Raw genomic sequence first — 22,092 nt, forward strand, 5'->3', positions numbered from 1 at the left:
ACCACTTCCTCCAGTGTCTTCTTTTCTTTTTTTCACCACTTCCTCAAATGTCTAAAGAGAAAGAGAGCACATGGTGTGGTTGCGAGAGCATGCCTGTCATGACAGACCATTAAGGCTGATCTCTTTGCATACGTTTTTACTTTTTCAGATTCCTATGCCCATCTTACCACCGTGGTTTTACACTCAGATTTTCAATTGCTTATTTAAACAAAACTGAGAAGTTGTTTATGAGACTTTCCCTAGTGGTAAGGGAACTTTATAAAATGCCTTTCATGTTTTTATTTAATACTACTGAATTTCAAAATGCTATATGTTGACATATTATAAAACTGTATTTGCATGTTGCTTTTTGTACATCCTCCCTTAATGCATATTTTCCCTTCACTCAAGGGCATAGCAGGACTGACCGCAGAGTACTAGCTGATGCATGTGGGTCTGGTGTGAGCAGAGTCGAGCTCAGGGAGGGTGGAAAGTCATCTAGAGGAGACAAGATGGGTCAAAAATGGGAGCAGTATAGGTGACCTTTTGCCCTTTGAAAGCCAGGAATTAACACTTACAATAAATAACTAAATAAATAATAATAACTAATTAAAATAACTAATAATAACTAAAGAAATGAATAATACAATAAATAACTCTGTCATATACACTATTAAACACTATTATTAGACACTATTAAAGCCACTACCACGATGGCGTTCAATGGAGGATCCTACTCCCTCAAACAAGTTTCCATGATGACCAAACCAGCATAAAAAGGGTTATATTCTGAACATGTGCAAACAGAAAAAGATGATGTGGATGATTCTCACATAAGTGTAGAGAGAATGAAACAAACTTTCTGTGTCTGTGTTTATTAAAAACATAAAAACTATGACATGTACATCGACTGTGAATAACTGGGTGATCACTAAAATGGATTAGGTTGACAAATCTGCCTTCTGTGGTGCATTTTTGTGCTAGAATTTGTATTTCTCTATAAACTCACATAATTTCTCTCTTCTTTGTAGAAATTAGACACTTTGTAAAAGAACAGTGAATAATGGCACAAAACATAGGGGGAGGGGCATCACTAAGCTACCGTTACTTCACAAAGCGCTGGCTCTGGATGTGGTTTAGTATTTTGGGTTTCACAGTGTTTCCTGTACACAAGAGCATTGAATTTCCTCTATGTTTTCTTTCTGCATGTGATACTGCCAGCCTGTCAGGCGGACATCATATCTCCTGCATCGAACTGATATTCATCTAACCTGGGTCCTTAAGCTGGACATCGTCTGGACGATCCTGAAACACTGCTCACTTCCTTCCATCTCATTATTCCTCCTGCATGCTGTTCAAGCATGCTATCTGTGAGGATGCTAAGCTTCTTCATACTCATCTTTTCACTATGTGGTGAGTAATAAAGATGTTCTTTAAGTACAAAGGGATTTTCCTTAACTCTGTATCTATCTGAAAAGTTGTTTATTTTATTGAGTTGACAGGAGTAAAACCTTTTAGTTAACTTTGAGTTTCTTTTTGGCCTAACTTTCGGTATCTTGGTGGTAAATGGTAAAACTAATAATTTCTATATGTTTTCTTTTTAAATAAAATACTCCCATTTTAATGAGGTACTAATGGAATTCGAAGGACTATCAATGTAACCTCTGACTTTTAAAAGAATAAATGAAAACCCATTTTAAGTGGGAGAGGTGAACGTTACTTCTGGTACAAAGTTCCGTTTTCATCAAACTGAGAGAGCGTGGGCCATATTGAACTTTACAGTCTGATGAAAAATAAAGCTTTCACAGGACTCTTTGCAGTCTTGTGAAAGACTAATTATACCCCATCATTCAGTAGCTTTTAAAAAACCTTTAGCAGCAATGACTTGCAGTAACCACTTTCTTTACAATGTTATCAGTTTCTCACATAGTTGTGGGAAATTTTTGTGTGTGTGTGTGTAGGTGGTCAGAGATGTTATGATTAAGCTGCGACCACGCCACCTAGTGGAATTTCACCCCTAGGAAATATACAGAGTGTTTTCAAACATCCTAACCAAAACACTGGTTTGAAAGTGCACTACTAAAGCACACTGTAAAAAAATATTCCGTAGAAAAACAGAAAATGTCCTGGTAATTTTCTGCCAGTACATTTTCTGTTTTTTTACGGAGGTTTGACGGACCTTTCTGTAAATGATAAAACGGAAAATTCTGTAGATTTACAGTATACTCTCTGTACTATTTACGGACATTTCCTTCAGCTATAAAACAGAAAATTCCGTTTATTCACAGTATATTTTCTGTATCATTAACTGATATTTTCCGTTAATAGAAAAATTGAAATTTCTGTTTATATTACTATTTCCAAGCACTTCTTTTCACTGTAACTCATTAAATATAGTTCTTTATATCCTTAAACGTACATTTCTATGCAATTACAACCTAGTACACCATGTACTCAAAAATTCATAAATTAAAACTTAAATTAATTTGTGCTTCGTACACAACAACATTGGTACAATTAATGTTAAATATTCTTTTATTCTCCTTAACTCAAACACTATACTAAAATATAATGACAGCATCCATCTTGTCATAAAACTACTAAACAGCTGATACATGAACAAAATAACTCACAAGCTTTCAAATTTGAGCATTTTTATTTCCTTGAAATCAGGTTGCACTCATGTAAATGTGTTTATTTACATTCATTCAAGTGGCTACCAAGTGTTTTCTTCAAACAGGACACCTGACAAACAAAAAATGTCATATTTAACGACATGTTCACATTTAATAATATCCAGAGTACCTTTTAGTTAGAATCACTGCCTTGTGGTAGTTTTGCCTCAGCCAAATGGTTAAGGTGTGGTTTACATCCATCTCTGTCCACTTATGATACAGTATACACATGTAGTCAGTTATAGCCAAACACCTTTGATTACTGAATTGCATTCACTTCATTAATGAAGTGAATGTAATTCACATTTGTGTGAACATTTGTCTGAGATTAACTCTTTGGGCTCTTTACCTTACAATATAACATACTTGAGTCAAAATTTGTTGACTGTTTAAGTGGTGCCACATGAATACAACTGAACAGATCTAAAGAAGATGTTCCTGAACTTTGGGTTTATTCAAACAGGACTGATGGATAACCACAGGACTTTTCCCCATATGATAACTACAACACATAATAAATTAAGACAGATTACTGTCCCAAACTTAAAGATAAAAGTGTATTTACGGGACTTGTTTTGTCAGTGAGGAGCAAAGTATAATTAGAAGTGCTTGTTCTGATGAAAAGTTAAACTGTAAACAGCAGCATAGTGAATAAGGATCTGTGTCCACGAATCCTCAGCAGTGACAACACTTAAACATCATAGTTCAAAATCCTTAATGCACACCTTTTTCTCCACGGTGTTCAAATTCTCTAAGCTGGTTAAGTAGAGGAAAAAGTCTGACATATTTCATGACCATTAAATGTTAGACAAGGCTCTGAAAACGAGGTTACAGTTACAAACAAAAACCTCTGCTTGTGCGCACAGACCCTAAATCACAACAAATAAGACAATAGTAAGACAAATTACTACAAAGTCTTGTTACCGCTCTTCATATAACAGTGTGACAAAGTCCTGAATGCAGCCTGCATGTTAGTACATCAAGGTCCATCTGAGCTTTAAGTAAAATACACACAGCTTTTCCTTGGATTTTAAGAGTTGCTCAGTTCATACAGGAACTGCAGCAGTCGGAGTTAACGTGTCGCTGTGTTGCTCCTCCGTGTCAGCCATTGAGACTAGTCGCAATTTATTCTGAGGAAAAAAAGAGAAACAACAAGACATTTTTAAAAAGTTTGTATTTTTATAATTTTTTTTTACCTAGAGCATAAACAACATAAACAAAAAAAGGATTAGGGCTGTGCGATATGACGATATATATCAGATTACGATATAAAAATGTCTATCGTTTCATATTATACACTATTCTTTGTTTTGTGGTGTTGCAAAATAAACTGTTTATGGCAATATTTTTTTCATGGTTTTGATGGTCACTGTAGTTGCTATATTATTTCTTAAAGTTCTCTCTTTCTCTTATACTTAAAATAACCACACTATGGACGGACAAGTGACTGTTTTTACGCGTACTTTCGTTACCAACAATGAGGATAAAACCATCGTGTGGCTCCGCCGTCCGCTTGTTTATTTTACACATAAACCTTTCACAATAAAGCTCAAGTTTCTGTTGAGACTTTTCAAACTAAACTGAAATGATATACATTATTCTCAAACATAAAATTTCAGAATATGCATCAAACAAATGACCTCAAATAAAAACATCAAGTAACTATAAATGGCGCTTACAGTCACCACGCAGATGAAGGCACAGAGAATACCAGCATGGCCAGCAAGGATGAGGCAGAACCAGAAGGACCAGTCAAAAGAAATCAAGGACCTTATTGTTAAATGAGGGGCTACCTCTGTAGCATGGACATGGTTTGGTTATGAAAAGTCTGACACGCCCCAGAAAACTGTACTATGCAAATTATGCCACAAACTGGTCCCCACCACCACTCGAACACGACAAACCTCTTTAACCACCTACACAAGAATCACATGAAAGAGTTTCGAGAGAGTTTACGAATGAAAAGCAAAAAAGAGTCGTCAGGTGCTCAAAATAATCCTTAGACTCAAACGTTAGAACAGGCTTTTCCTTGCAGCACGCCGTGTAATAAATACTCAGAAAGAAAATGGCGGCCATTTAAACTCATGTCTAAAAATGTATAGTTTCATGCATCGGTCAAAACACTCGACTCCAGGTACACGACGCCCAACTGAAAACATTTCACATAAGTCGAGTTGCCCGAGAATCACAGAATTTACAGAAAATGCACTATTTTGTGATATATATCGTTATCAGGAGAGATACGTCTTATATTGGGATATGAGATTTTGGTCATATCACGCAGCCCTACAAAGGATTATAATTCACGTAGAGTTGCATACACATAACACCATTCTGTTGCAACAAAAGCAGTTTATAATTAAAGTAACATACATACCTTGAAAAACTAAATCAACCACAACATTAAACTCACCTTGTGTTTGTAGAGAAGGTGATCAGGGTTTTTCTTCATTTCCTGAGACCAGCTGCTCTGGATCATCACCAGCTTGTATCTTCATCTTTTTTTTCCACTCGGGGAAGTCTTTCCTTTTCTTGGCCATTGCTCTGCACTGGAAAACCAAAGTGTGTGATCAAAGGTGAAATAAGGGATATCTTTCCACTGCAGGACTTAAAGTGCTTCAAGTAGTGATAGCTGTTGATCCATTTCTCAAATAATCTGTAAGGATCTGGATTTTTAAGAAAGATACAAATATCTCTGCTTATATTTGGCTAAAAGCTTGATATAGACAAGGCATATAGAGCCCCTGCACACCAGCACTGCGCTTACATTATAGTTCAACCTTTGGAATACAAGCGCGCTGATCCACACAGGTATGCACACGGGTGTTCACTGCTCGTAGACCCAAATTACACCTTTCTTGGCTGCTACTTCGAAGCACATCTGTCCTGCGTGCTGCACAACAACATTGAATATTTAGTATTTACTGCTGTTTACACTTAGCTAGATTAATGCGATGGTGTTGTGTTTAGTATGTTGCTTTGTTTTTTTTCTGCTTGTTTTCTATTCTTCTCTCAACAGGTGATCCAGGAGATTTTTTTTTCTCTCCCCCTTTCTCACTGTCCCTCTCCCCTTCTGTTTTTCCTTTCCTTCCTCTTTCTTTCTCCCTTTCCTATCCCTCACTCATGTCTGTCCCGTCTGTAACATCTGAAAATAAAATATAATAACTAATAAATACAAAGATCGACCAAATGGACCAATACGGCAATGCCACGATGATCCATTTGGCAAAGTAAATCCATTAGGTATCCTTGTTGGTCTTCAGACAACAATTCTGATGGCTAAAGAACCAAATGGGACAGGCAAAAAAAACAACAAAAAAAAACAACAAAAAAAAACATTATAGTTCAATCAAGAAATAGTTATTATTGATTTATTATTGAATTTTTTTAGTAATAATTTTTAGTATTTAATCACATTAGCACAGTGGGGTGACAAAAATATTCCACATACAAGAAATGCTGCTCAGCATTTCATAAATTACATTTTCAACAAATGTTGGAGTAAAAACACAGTTACAGGGAAAATGTGTCTGTCTGTAAATATTAACTAAACATTTCTATGTGCTACAAAATAGACATACTGTAATTGTAAATGTGCTGAGGTGAAACTATACTTTCAATAATTTTACCACTACAGTCTGTTAACCACCGAAATAATCTATGCTGGTCAGCTAGCTAAAAGTCTTTACTTTAGCAGCCCAAATCAGAGGCTAACATTAGCATTTGCTAGCGTCAGCCAGGAAGGTCTGAGGCTTAAACTAGGGTTAGTGTAACTTTGCCTGAAACCCTTTAAAGTGTACAGTAGAGCCAACTGTAAAACACAGGTATTGATACAGTACTTATTAGAGTCCTAGAATAATTTCTAGAACCATGAAGTTCTCACTTTCCCAGTTATCCACATCGCTGACTTTCGCTAATTAGCTAGTTAGCAGTCACAGCTGTGTAACACCCAGAGAGACACAGACAGCTAACTATAATATTTATGAAAACTGGTTCAGCCACTGAAGGGCAAAACTGGTGGTATCACAGTAAAAATTATTTTAACATTAACTAAAATAAAGCTTAAGTCATGTTAAACCTAAATAACAATTATTTTAAAAAATGAGTCAGCAAAATATTCCTGACTTGTCTGGAGACAGCCGAAACCAGTTAACAAATAAATTAACAATTCTTTCTAAATAAAAACACGGAGTCTTTTGAAAAACATTATTTTAATAAAACGAAACATGAGTTTTAATACTTACCACAGAAATTTGAAGGCAGTTTCTCCAACTTCAGAATCCAAAATCCAGATGAAGCCTGAAAGAAGCCTAATGGCTGCTCTTGCGCTTACTTTTCCCTCCTTTTCAGGTTCTTTTTCCCACAATGCATTGCAGTAGTTGAGAAATACAGAAAAATACCTGTAAATGACTAATACGGAAAATTCCTTCACGTTTATACAGTAGATTGTACTGTATTTTTACGGATTTTTTTTTACAGTGCAGATTTCTTCCAATATTAAAATACCTTTAATACATTTGTTAAAAACAAATTATAATTCCAGTCTGGTTCACAATATAAACTGATCTTAAACATCTAACATGCTGAGTGAGGCTTTGTAGAGTCTGACGTGCAGCTCTTTTTTATTGGACTTTATCTGAGCATTGTACAGTCTGACTTTGGGTTGAATTTGCTTGATGATCAGTTAAACATCCTCATGGATTTGATTAGCAGCATGTGGATGCCTCTTCAAACCTCATAAACCCTCTTAAAACTTGTGAAAGCAGTAGGGGGTATACTTATTTAGTACTATATTTATTTATAGTGTTTAAATAACAGACAACATATAAATGCACTTTAATTTCAAAATGAATTGTATTAGTTTTAATGAGTATTTAGCACAGTTTCTTTCCAAAGATATATATTTATTTTTGCATCTTATTGTGAACGCTCTGTGTTTTGACTGATGAAGGTGTCTCTTAGATGTAGACGTTAATAATGTGCCAACATCCTAGAGGGTCCTTGAAATGTTAAACGTTGTTTTCTGTCTTTTAGGACTTTTGGTATTCTATCTTTTTAAGAATTATTACACATGACTAGGACACTTAACTAAATTTTTAATATCTCTGATTTACTTTGCTTTGTCATTGTAATATTGGCCTTCTTTACTTGCACTGAGATCTCACTGGCCCTCACTTGGTCAATGTTTCAAGGATTTCTGAACCTCTGAACATGAGGGATATGCTTAAAAACAGTTGAGGCAAATGAGTGGCTGCATTTTAATATCCTGCATTTTACCATATATTACTGATTCTTTTTGATTTTGTTTTGTACTGTTTATTATTAATACTTAGTGTGAAAAAATGTGAAGCAGGACAAATAAAACCTAATAAGCACATCAATCTTGTCTATTTACAGATGCTGACAGCATATGCCCACCAGAGCACAACCCTCTTACTCTGAGTCCACCTGAGATCATAGAAGAATATGGAGGAAATCCTGTCACTGTAAACTGCACCACAGCACTGGCTGAACATAAAGGGATGTACTTTACAGTTGGAAATGAAACCTCTCGCATCATAGAAAAACAAATGTCTATCTCCCAGTCAGTGTCACTGTCAGATTGGAATGTGACGATCAAGTGCAAAGTAAAACTAAATGAGTTTAATGAATGCAGCAAGGACCTTCAAGTTATTACATTCAGTAAGTTTAATTTGAAATGAATACAGAGCAATGCTAAGAAAACTAAAAGCAACGATCATGAGTAACTAACTGTTATCTAACTTTGTTTGGCAGAGAATCCAGAAGTTGTTCATTCTGTACAGCTTGTGAATGTGATAGGAGAAGAAACACAGTACAGACTGCAGTGTGACATCATCAATGTTGCTCCTGTTCAGTATGTCACTGTTAGCTGGTACAAAAACAGTGAAAAAATCCAGACAGAATCTTTCAATGACACAACAACCAAAACTCCAGTAAATGAGTCCTCTATTCTGAGAGTCAACATCAGCAGAGAAGAAAATGTAGTGGAGTTCAGATGTGAAGCTCAGCTGGACTTTAGACCACACAGACCAAAACTTCCTGCCATTTCTAAAACACACAGAGTTTCAGCCCACTGTGAGTAAATATCCTGCTGTTTACACATGAACAGAAGTTTATTTTTATTTTTTAAAAAGATTAAACACAAGTTCCCTTCTGTTCAGCTTTCAATTGTGTAAATGTGAGAACTGATAAAAAACTGTTTATCATTTCAGACGCTCCGGAGCTAAAGACACAAAATAGTGCTGATGACACTTATGCACTTGAGGGCACTGATATCATCTTGAGCTGTGAAGCTGTTGGAAACCCTCTTCCTGTGTATAACTGGATTTGTGATGGGAAAAACATGTTGGAGAACACAACCAGTCTCAGTTTACCTCGAGTACATGGCAATAAAACCTGCGCATGCACAGCTACCAATTATCTGGGAAACATAACTAAGACAATCCATCTTCATGTTGAACCAAGAGGTATATATTCTTACTTCACATCTAAAATTGTGGATGATTTAGATGAAACTGCTGACTTATGTCTTATTTTACACCAAATCATCTCTAACTCTGAATATATTTGCTTGTGAATGGCAGGTTGCCCACTAACACTGACACCTTCTGAAACTGTTGTGAAATTTGGAGATCCAGTTTCAATCAACTGCAGCACATCAGTCACAGATGTTGAAGGAATGGGCTGGGAGGCTCCATTTGGAGGTACAGGATTTGAGCGTCCTCCTGTTGTCACTTGGAGGGTTGAAAAACTAGAAGAGTGGACTCCAAGTCCTTTTTGCTATGTTACTCTGGTTAATGGATCACAGCGTACTGTGAGTCCAGTCATCACTGTTTACAGTAAGTACATGTGACCACAATGTCCACAATGCTTTATTGTGTTATAAACTATATGAATTGAAATTTTTAATATGATATAGCAATGATTTAGCTTATTTATTTACAGAAACTCCAGATTCTGTGTCAGTGTCTGACATGGGTCATGGTTCAATGGTGGAGGGCAGAGAGTATGATCTGAAATGTGATGTCATTAATGTGGCTCCTGTGCAGAATCTCACAGTGACGTGGTACAGAGGCAATGAAACTGTGAAAACAGATACATTTAATGACTCCACTATGACTCCAGTAAACGCATCTTCTACCCTGAGAATCTCCACTCAGAGAGATTACAATGGATTAACTTTTAGATGTGAGGCTGAGCTGCACCTCGGACCCAAAGGACCAAAGTTCCCCCCTAATGTAACCTCACCACCTTACACTGCTGTTGTTCTTTGTAAGATTCCCACCAACTTACTTCATGTTTCTGATCTAAGACACAGCTCTGTGATCTATGAAATATAAATTAATCTATGTTGATATTCCTTCCTAGATAAACCATTCATGGAATCTTGTCCAGACCACGTCACTGTTGTTGAAAATGCTGCCTTCAGCAAGAGCATTTTATCCTGTCAAGCTGATGGGAACCCTCCTCCCACTGTTCAGTGGTTCTATGAGGGGAAAATCCTTAATTCATCTAAGCCACTGACCAGGACTGACTCAGGAAAGTACACGGCTATAGTTGAAAACAGTCGTGGCAGAAGCAACACCTCAGTTCATATCACAGTGGAATGTGAGTGCATCAGACCTGGGTCATTTTATATTTTAGCCGAATAATGATAAAACACACTAAAGTACTGACAAGATAATATTTTGTTTTCAATTATTTACTCTGAAAATTAATTTGTATAATTTTTACAGACAGTCCTTCTTTCACCTGCAAAGAGCACTATGAGATCACAGTGAATGATAAACATCAAAGTATCTGTGAACCAGTAGGATTACCTACACCCACCCTCACCTGGCTTAAAGATGGCAAACAGATGGTTTCCCCACAGCGCTGGAAAAAGAATGATAGTGGAAAATACTTGCTTAGGGCACACAACACGCATGGAACAGCTGAACACACACTGTATCTTGAAATTTTGTGTAAGTTTTAAGTTTTTAATTTTTCAGAATGATATAGTCTTTTTATGATTTTTCAACAGTGAAAATAAGTAATTTGAGATGATAACATATTTTGAAGGATATTATTTCTGTTTCAAAATTTGGTATTTTTTCCAGATGCCCCTGAATTCAAAGAAGGAAATGAAAGCAAGGAGGTACTGCAGGGTGAGAATGTTACTTTAAGCTGTAGTGCTGACAGTAACCCACCCTCAAACATCACCTGGATCTACACAGCTGCAGTGAATTCAAACATGACCACTGAGGGGCACCAGAAGACTGTCACTATCACTAGAGCCACGTCTACCAATGCTGGTTATTACATTTGTGTTGCAGAGAATAAAGTTGGGAGAAATACACGATTCATCACACTGATGATAACAGGTATGATTATTGACTCAGTGCAGAAGAGCTATGGGAATGTAGAAAGTGAAAGATTACTGATGTTCAATTTCAACAATGCATGGGATTGAGAAATTAAATGAATCTTATGTTTTGAATTTTGTTTCTCTTACAGGTAAAAGCAGTCAAATCCCATTTCCAATCATTTGGGTGTCGCTCACTCTATTGATCATCATTCTGATTCTTCTTGTGGTCTGTTGTCGCATTTGCCAAAAAAAACGTGGACATTACAGTTTTTTTCCTGTCAAAGTGTCAAATGTCTCAAATATCCCTTTGACTAGTGTACAAGCCAATGGAAAAGCTAAGGATTTTTAACGAATCCTGTTCTGTATATCAAATGTTGCCCCCTGGCCTGGTGGGTTTCAGGTAGGGAGGTGATCCAAAATCCTGCAACTGTTTATTAAAATACAGAAGAATGGATCATAAGCTTGTTTACAGCTTTAATCACAGGATTTATTCTACTTCCTTAAACAAAGAGAGACAAACTCAATCTCTTTCTATGATGACCAGCATCTCTTTGAAAGGTATGGAACGACAGATGTTAATACATTGCCAAAAACACATTAAAATTTAAAGTCCAATTAATTTATTGTCACAAATACAATTTGTGTTTCTTTAGCATAGCTAATGCACTTGAAGCACACTTTGCCTGCTAGCAAAAGGTCTGTTGGCCTATGACGATATAGAAGTGACAATCTCACTTTAAGAACAGTACTTCCACATTTCTCATTTTCCAGAGTTATATTTCACAACAGTCTTATTATTATTTCTGCTTTGTTACATACAAGCCATTTTAAGGACTATTAACCAAACCTGTACATTAAAATGTTTATTCAGAAACACTTGTTGTGTACTCTATTTGGAATAAAATCTTATTTTTATATTTTGCTGTCTTTTTCTTTCTCCTCACAAGGCAGCTTCTTTTCAGTCTTGAAATATGAGTTGTGTACCTTGTTCAGCCGTCACTGTATTTAAACAAAATATCCTATTTTCATGCATCAGAACTTAATTATGGATCTTTAATGATTTGATTCAAAAAGGTGGGTGTCGCCCAGTATTAGTCAGAGTGTAAAGTGATGGTTTCCTTAGGTTTTATTTTCAGTTAATTAAATAAATACTTAAATAAACAAGATGAGGATATGTGTTTTCTTTTTCCTTTTAAAGGCCTTTAACAAGTCATTACAGGTGAATTGTGACCAAACACACTATTTTACAATGACCAATACATGCCAGTAGTTCAGAGGTTTTTCAGACAGTGAAGGATAAAGAACTATGTTTTAGTTAATATCCATTATGCTAAAGGAGCATAATGTTTGCTTCAGTCCGAGCCTTGGGTTTTGATTATCACGAAAGAGTACCTTGAATAACAAAGACTCTCATTAGTAAATCTAAAAATAATTTATTTGCAACAATACAACATTTGAAAAACTTTATTAAGCATTAAAAATCACAAGAAAAAGCAAAACCCAAAGCTATGGGTCTCAGGCAATTGACTGAACAAAAAGTCTTTATACTCAGAGGCTCCCTAACACAAAGCTTAAAGTGCAATCAAAATTCACTGATCAGGTCCACAAGAAATTTGGAGGATCAGATCCCTCCCGAGTTGGAATGCACTAACCTGTGTTTTTCAATCTATAGCGTGCTGGGCGCTGATCCCCTGTGCAAAGGATGAACAACCGGCAGTCATTTGCTCCGAATTACCAAATTTGGATTTCATTTCCTTATAAGAACATTAATAGTTGAGCACAGATCTTAACTCTATCCGCAACCGATTCTCTCGTAGTTCCGCTCGTTTTGCACTTCTGTATTTCTCCGTCTCTAGCAGTTCCAGTTGTTCACCTCACAAGGCTGGACGAGAACCTCCCCACCTCTCCTCCTGCCCCACAGCAAGGTCTCTCTGCACCGTGTCTCTGTCCCTCCCACCAGACCACTTCATTGGTCCCTTCCTGGTGGCTCCCTGTCCTGATTGGCTGACGACAGTGTCCTTCAAGGACATGAACTCGCTCAGCTGTAAGTAAACCTCGACTTTTACAACAAAAACATGCATCAAGAAAGAATACAGCCACAGATTAAAATCACAGCCCATGCAATATAAAACCCAAGCAAAGCACAGAATCAGAATTTCCGGAGCTTGTATCTCGGGGAATGCTTTTTATACACCAGATTAAAGAAGTACACTATCAATGCAGAAGTACAACTTTGACCAGTGCAGGCTTATCAAGATGCGACACAGACTAGTAGTATTTTCGCTTGACGGGGATGCGAAAACTAGTTTGTTCCTGTTTTTGTCGCAATGTAAAATTTTTTTTGGAAGAACAAGAACTGCCCGAGTTAAATGTTCATGGTGTTGATTTCGAGTTTGAACTGAAGAAAGAAACGCCGGAGCAGGTTTACATCATGCTGAGATTGTACTCCCTTGGGGCGTCCTCCAAGCTGTTGGGATAACTTTGGAGAGGTTTTTTTCTTTCTTTTTTTGTGTGAGAGAAATAATCTGAAAGTTCGGCCAAATAAGTGACCGTTGATTTGGACACAGGGCTTTGGGTGAGTCTATCATCTGCCTCGTTTGTATGTATGATATTGTCAGTGTCATTAACATACATTTTCTGCAAGGTGAGGAAAGAAGTGAGAAGCTAATAGTCACGATATGAAAAGTGAAACCAACTTAGAAGTGCCTTAAAGTAGTAATATAGTTTTGTTAGTACTGTTTAATGCCTGACACCATTGGAGGACAGCTGAGACAGGACCATTCCGAATGCAGATGAGTACATCGCCTAACATTTACGTATTGTATTGCTACTTTCTGCTTTTACTTTAATATATTTTGAATGCAGGCATTATACTCTGTACTCTTTAACATTTAGTTTAAAGTTTTAGTTTCTTAGTATTTTGTACATTACTGAATATCAAGCTAAATTCAAAGGACATTTACCACACAGAGGGAAGACTGAGAGAACTAGTACTAACAGAATATAGAACAGAAGAGGAACAGAATACCAATGAAAAAGAATGAAAGTTACACAGTAAACAACAGTAGGAACCAGAAAACCTGATAAAAGAATAGAAATCAGAACCACAACTGCTAAATTTTAAAAACTATTAAAATTACACGATCATGACAATCTCTGGCACCATAAAGGTCGTTCAGTAAGGTTCTAACTTGAGTAAAAAGTCAAACGAATTTTTTGTCTACTTTGCAAAAGTTATTCAAGACAAAAACTGTTCACAGTTAATGCCCTGTATAACAAATTTGTAATAAGACGGAGCCTAACAGCACCAAAAAACAAAGCAAAAAAACCCAAAAACAGTCTGTTCATTCTTTTAATAATATAGATCTTGTTTAAATTTTATAACTATAATTCCAAACACATGAATTAACTCTGCCAGGGCGGCCATTTATCAACCATTCTATTTGTAATTTTTATGGACAGAGCTATGCACAGCCAAAGGTCCAAGGGTGTCAAGTTCAGTGGTGTTATGGAAATCTGAAAGAAACTGATCTACACAAACAGCTTGTCTTTGTGAGGTTTTAATTTGTCTTTGCAAAGGGGTCAAACAACAGTACAGAGTACAACAGCAGTCTGCATGGCTTTTGACAAAGAATGACAACAAGCGTAGAAGCATAGAAACACATTATCTACCCATCATGGTCACAGATTACAGTCAGAACATTCCAAAGATAACTTGTACAGATGAATATATCTATAAGATAAAACATGTAGAGCCTTCCACTCAGCCAAATCAACTTAAAACAGAGGAAATCAGAATCCTAAAATTTCCTATTATGTTTCACATAAAAATCCAGCAATGTTCAAACTAGGGGATCTTTGTGTGTCATAGTGAAAGTGAAAATTTTGCAGCATCTCAACATGTCACTCCTCACACAAGAAGAGCATGTGTGGGTATTAGCTATACTTAAATTAAAACATTGTTTCTAAATTTGCCCTTGCAGCACTGTTGCTCAAAGTCACCATCTCATAGAAATATGTGAGGTGCAGCAGATGAAGTTTCAGTCAACTATAACTAAGGCAAGGCAAGGCAAGGCAAGTTTATTTGTATAGCACAATTCAACAACAAGGTGATTCAAAGTGCTTTACAGAGACATTAGAAACAAGAACAAATAAAAAGCATGATTTAAAATTGATTAAAACAAGCAAATAAACTAACTAACTAATTAACAAACAAACAAACAACAGTATATAAAATCAAAACAGATAAAATCAGAACAGTAGATAAAATCAGTAGTTAAATGTAAGTTTTGAAATTTAAGCTTAAAGTGTGGATTTGGTGCTTTATTCAAATGCAGCTGAGAACAGGTGAGTCTTCAACCTGGATTTAAATAAACTGAGTGTTTCAGCTGATCTGAGGCTTTCTGGGAGTTTGTTCCAGATATAAGGAGCATAAAAGCTGAATGCAGCTTCTCCGTGTCTGGTTCTGACTCTGGGAACTGATAAAAGACCGGATCCAGATGACCTGAGGGATCTGGATGGTTCATACTGGGTCAGGAGGTCATTGATGTATTTTGGTCCTAAACCATTCAGAGCTTTATAGGCCAGCATCAGAACTTTAAAGTCTATCCTCTGACGGACAGGCAGCCAGTGTAAGGACCTCAGAGCTGGACTGATGTGGTCCACTTTTTTGGTCTTAGTGAGGACTCGAGCAGCAGAGTTCTGAATGAGCTGTAGTTGTCTGACTGATTTTTTAGGTAGACCTGTAAAGATGCTGTTACAGTAATCAAGCCTACTAAAGATGAATGCATGGACTAGTTTTTCCAGGTCCTGTTGAGACATCAGATCTTTTATCCTTGAAATATTCTTGAGGTGATAGTAAGCTGACTTTGTTATTGTCTTAATGTGTTTTTCTAAGTTTAGGTCTGCATCCATCACTACACCCAAATTTCTCACCTGGTTTGTGGTTTTTAGATGTATAGATTGAAGTTCTCTGGTGACCTGTAATCGTTTTTCTTTGGCGCCAAAGACTATTACCTCAGTTTTGTTTTTGTTTAGCTGGAGAAAATTGTGGCACAACCAGTCATTGATTTCCTCAATGCATTTACCAAGAGCCTGTACAGGGCCTCGGTCTCCTGGTGACATTGTGATATATATTTGTGTGTCATCTGCATAGCTGTGATAGTTTATTTTGTTGTTGTTTATAATCTGTGCCAGTGGGAGCATGTAGATGTTAAACAGAAGGGGTCCCAAGATGGAACCTTGGGGAACTCCACATGTGATACTTGTCTGCTCAGATGTGAAGTTACCTATTGATACAAAGTATTTCCTGTTTTCTACGTATGTTTTGAACCAGTTTAGTACAGTTCCTGAAAGACCTGTCCAGTTCTCCAGTCGTTTGAGTAATATGTTGTGGTCAACTGTATCAAATGCTGCACTGAGATCCAGTAAAACTAGGACTGACATTTTTCCACTGTCTGTATTCAGACATATGTCATTAAACACTTTGGTCAGAGCGGTTTCAGTGCTGTGGTTCTGTCTAAAACCTGACTGGAAGGCATCGTAGCAATTATTCTGTTTTAAGAAGTAACTGAGCTGTTGAGAAACTGCTTTTTCAATGATCTTACTTAAAAACGGGAGATTTGAGATCGGCCTGTAGTTGTTCATTTGTGTCTTGTCAAGATTGTCCTTTTTCAGTATAGGTTTGATTACAGCAGTTTTTAGTGATTCTGGAAACACACCTGATAATAAAGAAAAGTTGACGATCTGTAACAGGTCTGACTCTAAAGTCTTTGAGACCTTTTTGAAAAAACTTGTTGGCAGGACATCTAAACAGCAGGAGGAGGAGTTCAGTTGACCTAAGATGTCCTCCAGGTCTTTGCTGTTAATAGGTTGAAACTGTTTCATGGTGTTTAAACAGTTTTTTGGTGGACACAGTACATATCCTGGATCTGCTGTTGATGTACCAATTGCTTGTCTAATTTTTTGGATTTTTTCAGTGAAGAATTTGGCAAAGTCATTGCAGGCCATGGTTGAATGAAGTTCAGCTGCCACTGACACAGGAGGGTTTGTTAGCCTGTCAACTGTAGAAAATAAGACCCGAGCATTATGGCTGTTTTTAGTGATGATGTCAGAGAAGTAGGACCTCCTTGCATTCCTCAGTTGTAAATTATAATTGTGAAGTTTCTCTTTATAAATGTCATAATGAACTAACCTGGTGTGTGTGCTGTACATTTTCTTTCCTCCTCCAAAAGTAGGTCATTTGTGTTACCAGTGGTTAGTTTCCACTGGTAGGACCATAAGTGCTGATAAACTTTTCTTGGCAGCAGGCAGAAAGCAAAAAATGCACGCTTAAAGTTATATTTACATTAATTAATTATTACATGTATTGTAAGTGAAAAAGTAACAAATTCTCTCACCCCTTGTCCTGACAGAGTGTACATAGTATCCACCACCACAATCAACTTCAAGCATTAGCTCAGTCAAAGTAGCTGCACGTCTCTCATGTGGAGCATGTGATTCATCCATATCAACAAAAGCAACACAGGAGTGTGTGCAAAGTGTTATCAGCTCGAGTCTTCATGACAGGCTTGGTGGCTGCATCAATCTTTTATAGAATCTGTGTTAACACCAGAGGTCTTCTGGCAAGGAATGAATGCGTAGAAACTCTCTTGTGTTTGCAGAACTTTGCGTTCACAGTTAGCGCCCTGTGTTTTCCCAGTTTTTTCTTTAACATTTAGTAGTTGAAACAAAGAGTGTTTTTTTTTAAATTACTAACATGTTGCTTTTGTGGAAAGTGAAGCTTTTTAAAGTTAATCCTGGACACATTTTTCAATGTTTAGATTTTGTCTGAATCTTGAGCTTTACAATTATTTTCTCTTCCATGTGTCTTACATATAGATGTAAACAACCTAATTAAAAAACAACAACTAAAAAAACATATTGTATTATATCTACTATTATTTAAAAAGATAAGTTGGACAAATATTTGCCCACTATTGATGACATGGATTACTGTACTTGTCATAGTTGTAATTGGCCAGATATTTAAGTTTTTAGACAATGACAAATGTTGTAAAAATGTGATTGTAGGATAATCAATTAAGACGAGCTATTTGGGGACCTGTAAAGATAACGTTGAATCCTGTACTGCAGGATATCTAATGCAAATCCTGAAACTGAACTTCTGCTGGGCAATCCTGAAACAGTCTTCACCTCCTCCATCCATCTGCTTCATCCTGTATGCTGACTAAACATGCTGCTTGTCTGGATGCTGGGCTTCCCCATGCTCATCTTTTCAGTGTGTGGTGAGTGCTTAAGAGCTCTATGTGTCATAAACTGGCTGTGTAATGCAGGTGGGAAAGGATAGGTTGGATAGTATTTCATTTGGCAGTTAAGAACAAAACATTTTACTTTCTTTTTTAACTTCACTTTCAGTTTATGGCTTGCATTTAGTTTCAATGGCCACAATCTCCACATGTCAGCAGCGAGGGTAACGACAAACTGAAAATAATGGTGCTTTGTAAATGCTTCCCTTTTAATGAGATTCAAATTAAAATAAAAAAGATGAAACTTGTCACTGATATAACATCTGAATTTTTAACATTTAACATTTTCAAGTTAAAAGTGTTATTTATGGTTGAAACATCATCAGTAAATCATCAGAATCTAGCACCATTTACAAAACTTTGTTGCTAGGATCTTGGGTGATGTGTTTTGAGTTTTGGTGGTTTTTGATTTACTTTTGGGTAAATAATTAATAATTTATGTTCTAGTTCTATGGTATTTAATTTAATGTCATTTCCTTAATGCTTCTGAATTAGCTTAGCTCTTAGCTCTTTTGTATTAGTGCAAGTTTCCTCTCTTGTCCACAAGCTGTTTGTCTTGTCTCTGTGATTAAACAGCATTTTGTCTCTGTGTTTGCTCTTTTTCTGAATCAGGTTTGTATCAGTAGGTCTTTGTGTTTGTTCAATTCCTGTTTTATTGTGATACTCTCTTGTCTCTTGTGAGTTGTGATGAGTTTACTCGCCACGCTATTCCTGAGTTCCTGAGTGTTTCCTATTAGTCTCCGCTTCCCCTAATAACTCTCTTGTGTCTATATTGTCTCAGTCTCCCTTTGATCTTCATCAGAGTAGTTCCTGGGTGTTATTCTGTTTCCTGATCTTCTTCCCCTAGTGTCTTGGGCACTTAGTGAGTTCTGTAGTTTGAACTTGTTTTTTGATTTAGTTTTTTGTTCTGTTTCATGTAGTTTAAGACCACTTGAAAAATGGCAAAAAATCATATTTTGCATGGTTCAATCTTAACAGGGCTCCAACCACAGCTTCAACATGCAACAAAAAGAAATGAGAGTGAGACAAAACATTCTTTTGATCATGCAACTTAATGAAAACAACGCTTAAACTGAAACAGGCTAGACATAGTCACATACTGTTGACTGTTGTGACTGAAAACATTTCTTTGTGAATAGCAGGTTGCCCTTTAACACTGACACCTTCTGAAATGGTTGTGAGATTTGGAGATCCAGTTTTAATCAACTGCAGCACATCAGCCACAGATGTTGAAGGGATGGGCTGGGAGGCTCCATTTGGAGGTACAGGATTTGAGCGTCCTCCTGTTGTCACTTGGAGGGTTGACAAAGTGGAAGAGTGGAGTCCAAATCCTTTTTGCTATGTTACTCTAAATGATGGATCCCAGTGTGCTGTGAGTCCACTCATCACTGTTTATAGTAAGTACATGTGCACACACTGTTTTATTGTGTTATAAACTACATGAACTGATATTTGTATTATAATACAACAGTGATTTCACTTATAATGCTCAGCAGGTATCTATTATCCTCTAATTACTCTGATTCAATTGTTAGTACGTTTTAGTCAAAATGAAAATCTATCTGCAACCAGCAACATCATGTGTGAAATAATGCATATTTTCTGTATGCTTATATTTGATTGTTTTTTTCCCCACTTTGATTTGTTTACAGAAACTCCAGACTCTGTGCCAGTGTCTGACATGGGTCGTGGTCCAATGGTGGAGGGCAGAGAGTATGATCTGAAGTGTGATGTCATCAATGTGGCTCCTGTTCAAAATCTCACAGTGACGTGGTACAGAGGCAATGAAACTGTGCTCACACAGATGTTTAATGACTCCACTATGACTCCAGTAAACGCATCTTCTACCCTGAGAATCTCCACTCAGAGAGATTACAATGGATTAACTTTTAGATGTGAGGCTGAGCTGCACCTCGGACCCAAAGGGCCAAAGTTCCCCCCTAATGTAACCTCACCACCTTACACTGCTGTTGTTCTTTGTAAGATTCCCACCAATTTACTTCATATTTTTTAATCTAAGACACAGCTCTGTGATCTATGAAATATAAATTAATCTATGTTGATATTCCTTCCTAGATAAACCATTCATGGAATCTTGTCCAGACTACGTCACTGTTAATGAAAGTGCTGCCTTCAGCATTGACATGTTATCCTGTCAGCCTGATGGGAACCCTTTTCCCACTGTTCAGTGGTTCTATGAGGAGAAACTCATCAATCCATCGAGGTCACTGACCAGGACTGACTCAGGAAAGTACACGGCTGTAGTTCAAAACAGTCGTGGCAGAAGCAACACCTCAGTTCATATCACAGTGGAATGTGAGTGCATCAGACCTGGGTCATTTTATATTTTAGCCGAATAATGATAAAACACACTAAAGTATTGACAAGATAATATTTTGTTTTCAGTTATTTACTTATTTATTTAAATGAATCTGATACCATTTTTACAGACAGTCCTTCTTTCACCTGCAAAGAGCACTATGAAATCACAGTGAATGATAAACATCAAAGTATCTGTGAACCAGTAGGATTACCTACACCCACCCTCACCTGGTTTAAAGATGGCAAACAGATGGTTTCCCCACAGCGCTGGAAAAAGAATGATAGTGGAAAATACTTGCTTAATGCACACAACACACATGGAACAGCTGAACACACACTGTATCTTGAAATTTTGTGTAAGTTTAAAATTTTCAGAATTATATTGTCTTTTTATGATTACTCCACAGTGAAAATATATAATTTTTGAGATGATAATATATTTTGAAGGACATTACTTACTTTCAAAATTTTGTATTTTTTCCAGATTCTCCTGAGTTCAAGAATGGAAATGAAAGCAAGCAGGTGCTCCAGGGTGAAGATGTTACTTTAAGTTGTAGTGCTGACAGTAACCCACCTTCAAACATCAGATGGGTTTACACACCTGCTGTGAATTCAAATGTGACCAATGAGGGGCACCAGAAGATAATCACTATCACTAGAGCCACGTCTACCAATGCTGGTTATTACATTTGTGTTGCAGAGAATAAAGTTGGGAGAAATACACGATTCGTCACACTGATGATAAAAGGTATGATTACTGACTCTGTGCAGAACAGTTATGGAAATGTAGGAAAAAATTACTGATGTTTAATTTCAACAATGCATGGCATGATGTATTAAACAGAAGTCACATGTTGTTTTATTTTGTTGGTCTTACAGGCAATACCAGTAAAGTCCTCTTTCCAGCTATTTGGGCTTTTCTCACTCTATTGATCATCGGTCTTACCCTCCTCGTGGTCTATTTTCACAACAGGCAGAAAAAACGTGGACAATACAATTTTGTTCCGGTGTGCCAAATGTCTAATATAGCCATTTGACTTTTGCACAAGCCAATGGCAATGCGTAGGATCTTTGCTGCATTCTGTTCTGCGTGTCAAACTCATTAATACAATTTAGATTTGTTAGTATTTTACAGATTAATTACATTATTGAATTTCAAGTTACATATTTATATATGAGTCATTGATTCATTAAAAGCTAGAAAATGAAAAGCATATTTACACATAAATGGATTATGATCCATTTCTAAACTTCATAGACCTGAAAACAGTATAAATGTGCAAAACAATAAAAAGGTTACACTTGTGATGCAAAAATACTGTGTTATCCAGTGCTATGAAGCAGGAAACTGTTAACAGTAACCCATGTTGTGTCCTCTATTTGGATTAAAATCTGTTTTCATGTATTATTTTTTATTTCTTTTTCACTTTCCTCACAAGGC

At 36.7% G+C, this 22,092-nt stretch overlaps 2 protein-coding genes and 1 long non-coding RNA gene across 7 annotated transcripts; 2 read left to right on the forward strand and 1 right to left on the reverse strand.

The window, feature by feature from the left end:
* The first annotated feature begins 410 nt into the window (after positions 1-410).
* LOC113021526 (intercellular adhesion molecule 5-like) lies at positions 411-11,939 on the forward strand. 2 transcript variants are annotated; one of them, XM_080300235.1, is made up of 11 exons: positions 411-517; positions 1,201-1,392; positions 8,052-8,336; positions 8,430-8,750; positions 8,888-9,142; positions 9,260-9,514; positions 9,621-9,947; positions 10,044-10,283; positions 10,412-10,639; positions 10,775-11,038; positions 11,172-11,939. In XM_080300235.1, exons 2-11 carry the CDS (start codon positions 1,341-1,343, stop codon positions 11,369-11,371), a joined length of 2,427 nt encoding a protein of 808 aa, XP_080156361.1. In that variant the 5' UTR covers positions 411-517; positions 1,201-1,340; the 3' UTR covers positions 11,372-11,939. The 2 variants fall into 2 exon arrangements, with proteins under 2 accessions (XP_080156361.1, XP_026022068.2); XM_026166283.2 differs by lacking the exon at positions 411-517 and having other exon boundaries at positions 1,114-1,392.
* LOC113020555 (uncharacterized) lies at positions 2,617-7,058 on the reverse strand. Its single transcript, XR_003272207.2, has 3 exons — positions 6,899-7,058; positions 5,068-5,203; positions 2,617-3,784 (listed from the first exon to the last, which is right to left on the reverse strand). It is a non-coding gene; the product is annotated as an uncharacterized LOC113020555 (long non-coding RNA).
* A 1,204-nt stretch (positions 11,940-13,143) lies between the features above and the next one.
* LOC145428250 (neural cell adhesion molecule 1-like) lies at positions 13,144-22,059 on the forward strand. Of its 4 annotated transcripts, none has more exons than XM_080300237.1 (9): positions 13,144-13,597; positions 18,157-18,308; positions 19,308-19,349; positions 19,469-19,726; positions 19,982-20,308; positions 20,406-20,645; positions 20,780-21,007; positions 21,136-21,399; positions 21,531-22,059. In XM_080300237.1, exons 2-9 carry the CDS (start codon positions 18,257-18,259, stop codon positions 21,686-21,688), a joined length of 1,569 nt encoding a protein of 522 aa, XP_080156363.1. In that variant the 5' UTR covers positions 13,144-13,597; positions 18,157-18,256; the 3' UTR covers positions 21,689-22,059. The 4 variants fall into 4 exon arrangements, with proteins under 4 accessions (XP_080156363.1, XP_080156364.1, XP_080156365.1 ...); XM_080300238.1 differs by having other exon boundaries at positions 19,472-19,726; XM_080300239.1 differs by lacking the exon at positions 19,308-19,349 and having other exon boundaries at positions 13,146-13,597.
* The last annotated feature ends 33 nt before the right edge of the window (positions 22,060-22,092 follow it).

The sequence above is a fragment of the Astatotilapia calliptera genome, chromosome 4 (assembly GCF_964374335.1).
Source record: "Astatotilapia calliptera chromosome 4, fAstCal68.1, whole genome shotgun sequence".
Taxonomy (NCBI): Eukaryota; Metazoa; Chordata; class Actinopteri; order Cichliformes; family Cichlidae; genus Astatotilapia; species Astatotilapia calliptera.

Coding starts and splice junctions, on each gene's coding strand:
- LOC113021526 (XM_080300235.1), top strand. CDS start 1,341: ATGCTATCTGTGAGGATGCTAAGCTTCTTCATACTCATCTTTTCACTA. Junction 8,751..8,887: donor ACACAGAGTTTCAGCCCACT/GTGAGTAAATAT, acceptor TTATCATTTCAG/ACGCTCCGGAGCTAAAGACA. Junction 10,640..10,774: donor ACTGTATCTTGAAATTTTGT/GTAAGTTTTAAG, acceptor TATTTTTTCCAG/ATGCCCCTGAATTCAAAGAA.
- LOC145428250 (XM_080300237.1), top strand. CDS start 18,257: ATGCTGCTTGTCTGGATGCTGGGCTTCCCCATGCTCATCTTTTCAGTG. Junction 19,727..19,981: donor TCCACTCATCACTGTTTATA/GTAAGTACATGT, acceptor ATTTGTTTACAG/AAACTCCAGACTCTGTGCCA. Junction 20,646..20,779: donor AGTTCATATCACAGTGGAAT/GTGAGTGCATCA, acceptor CCATTTTTACAG/ACAGTCCTTCTTTCACCTGC.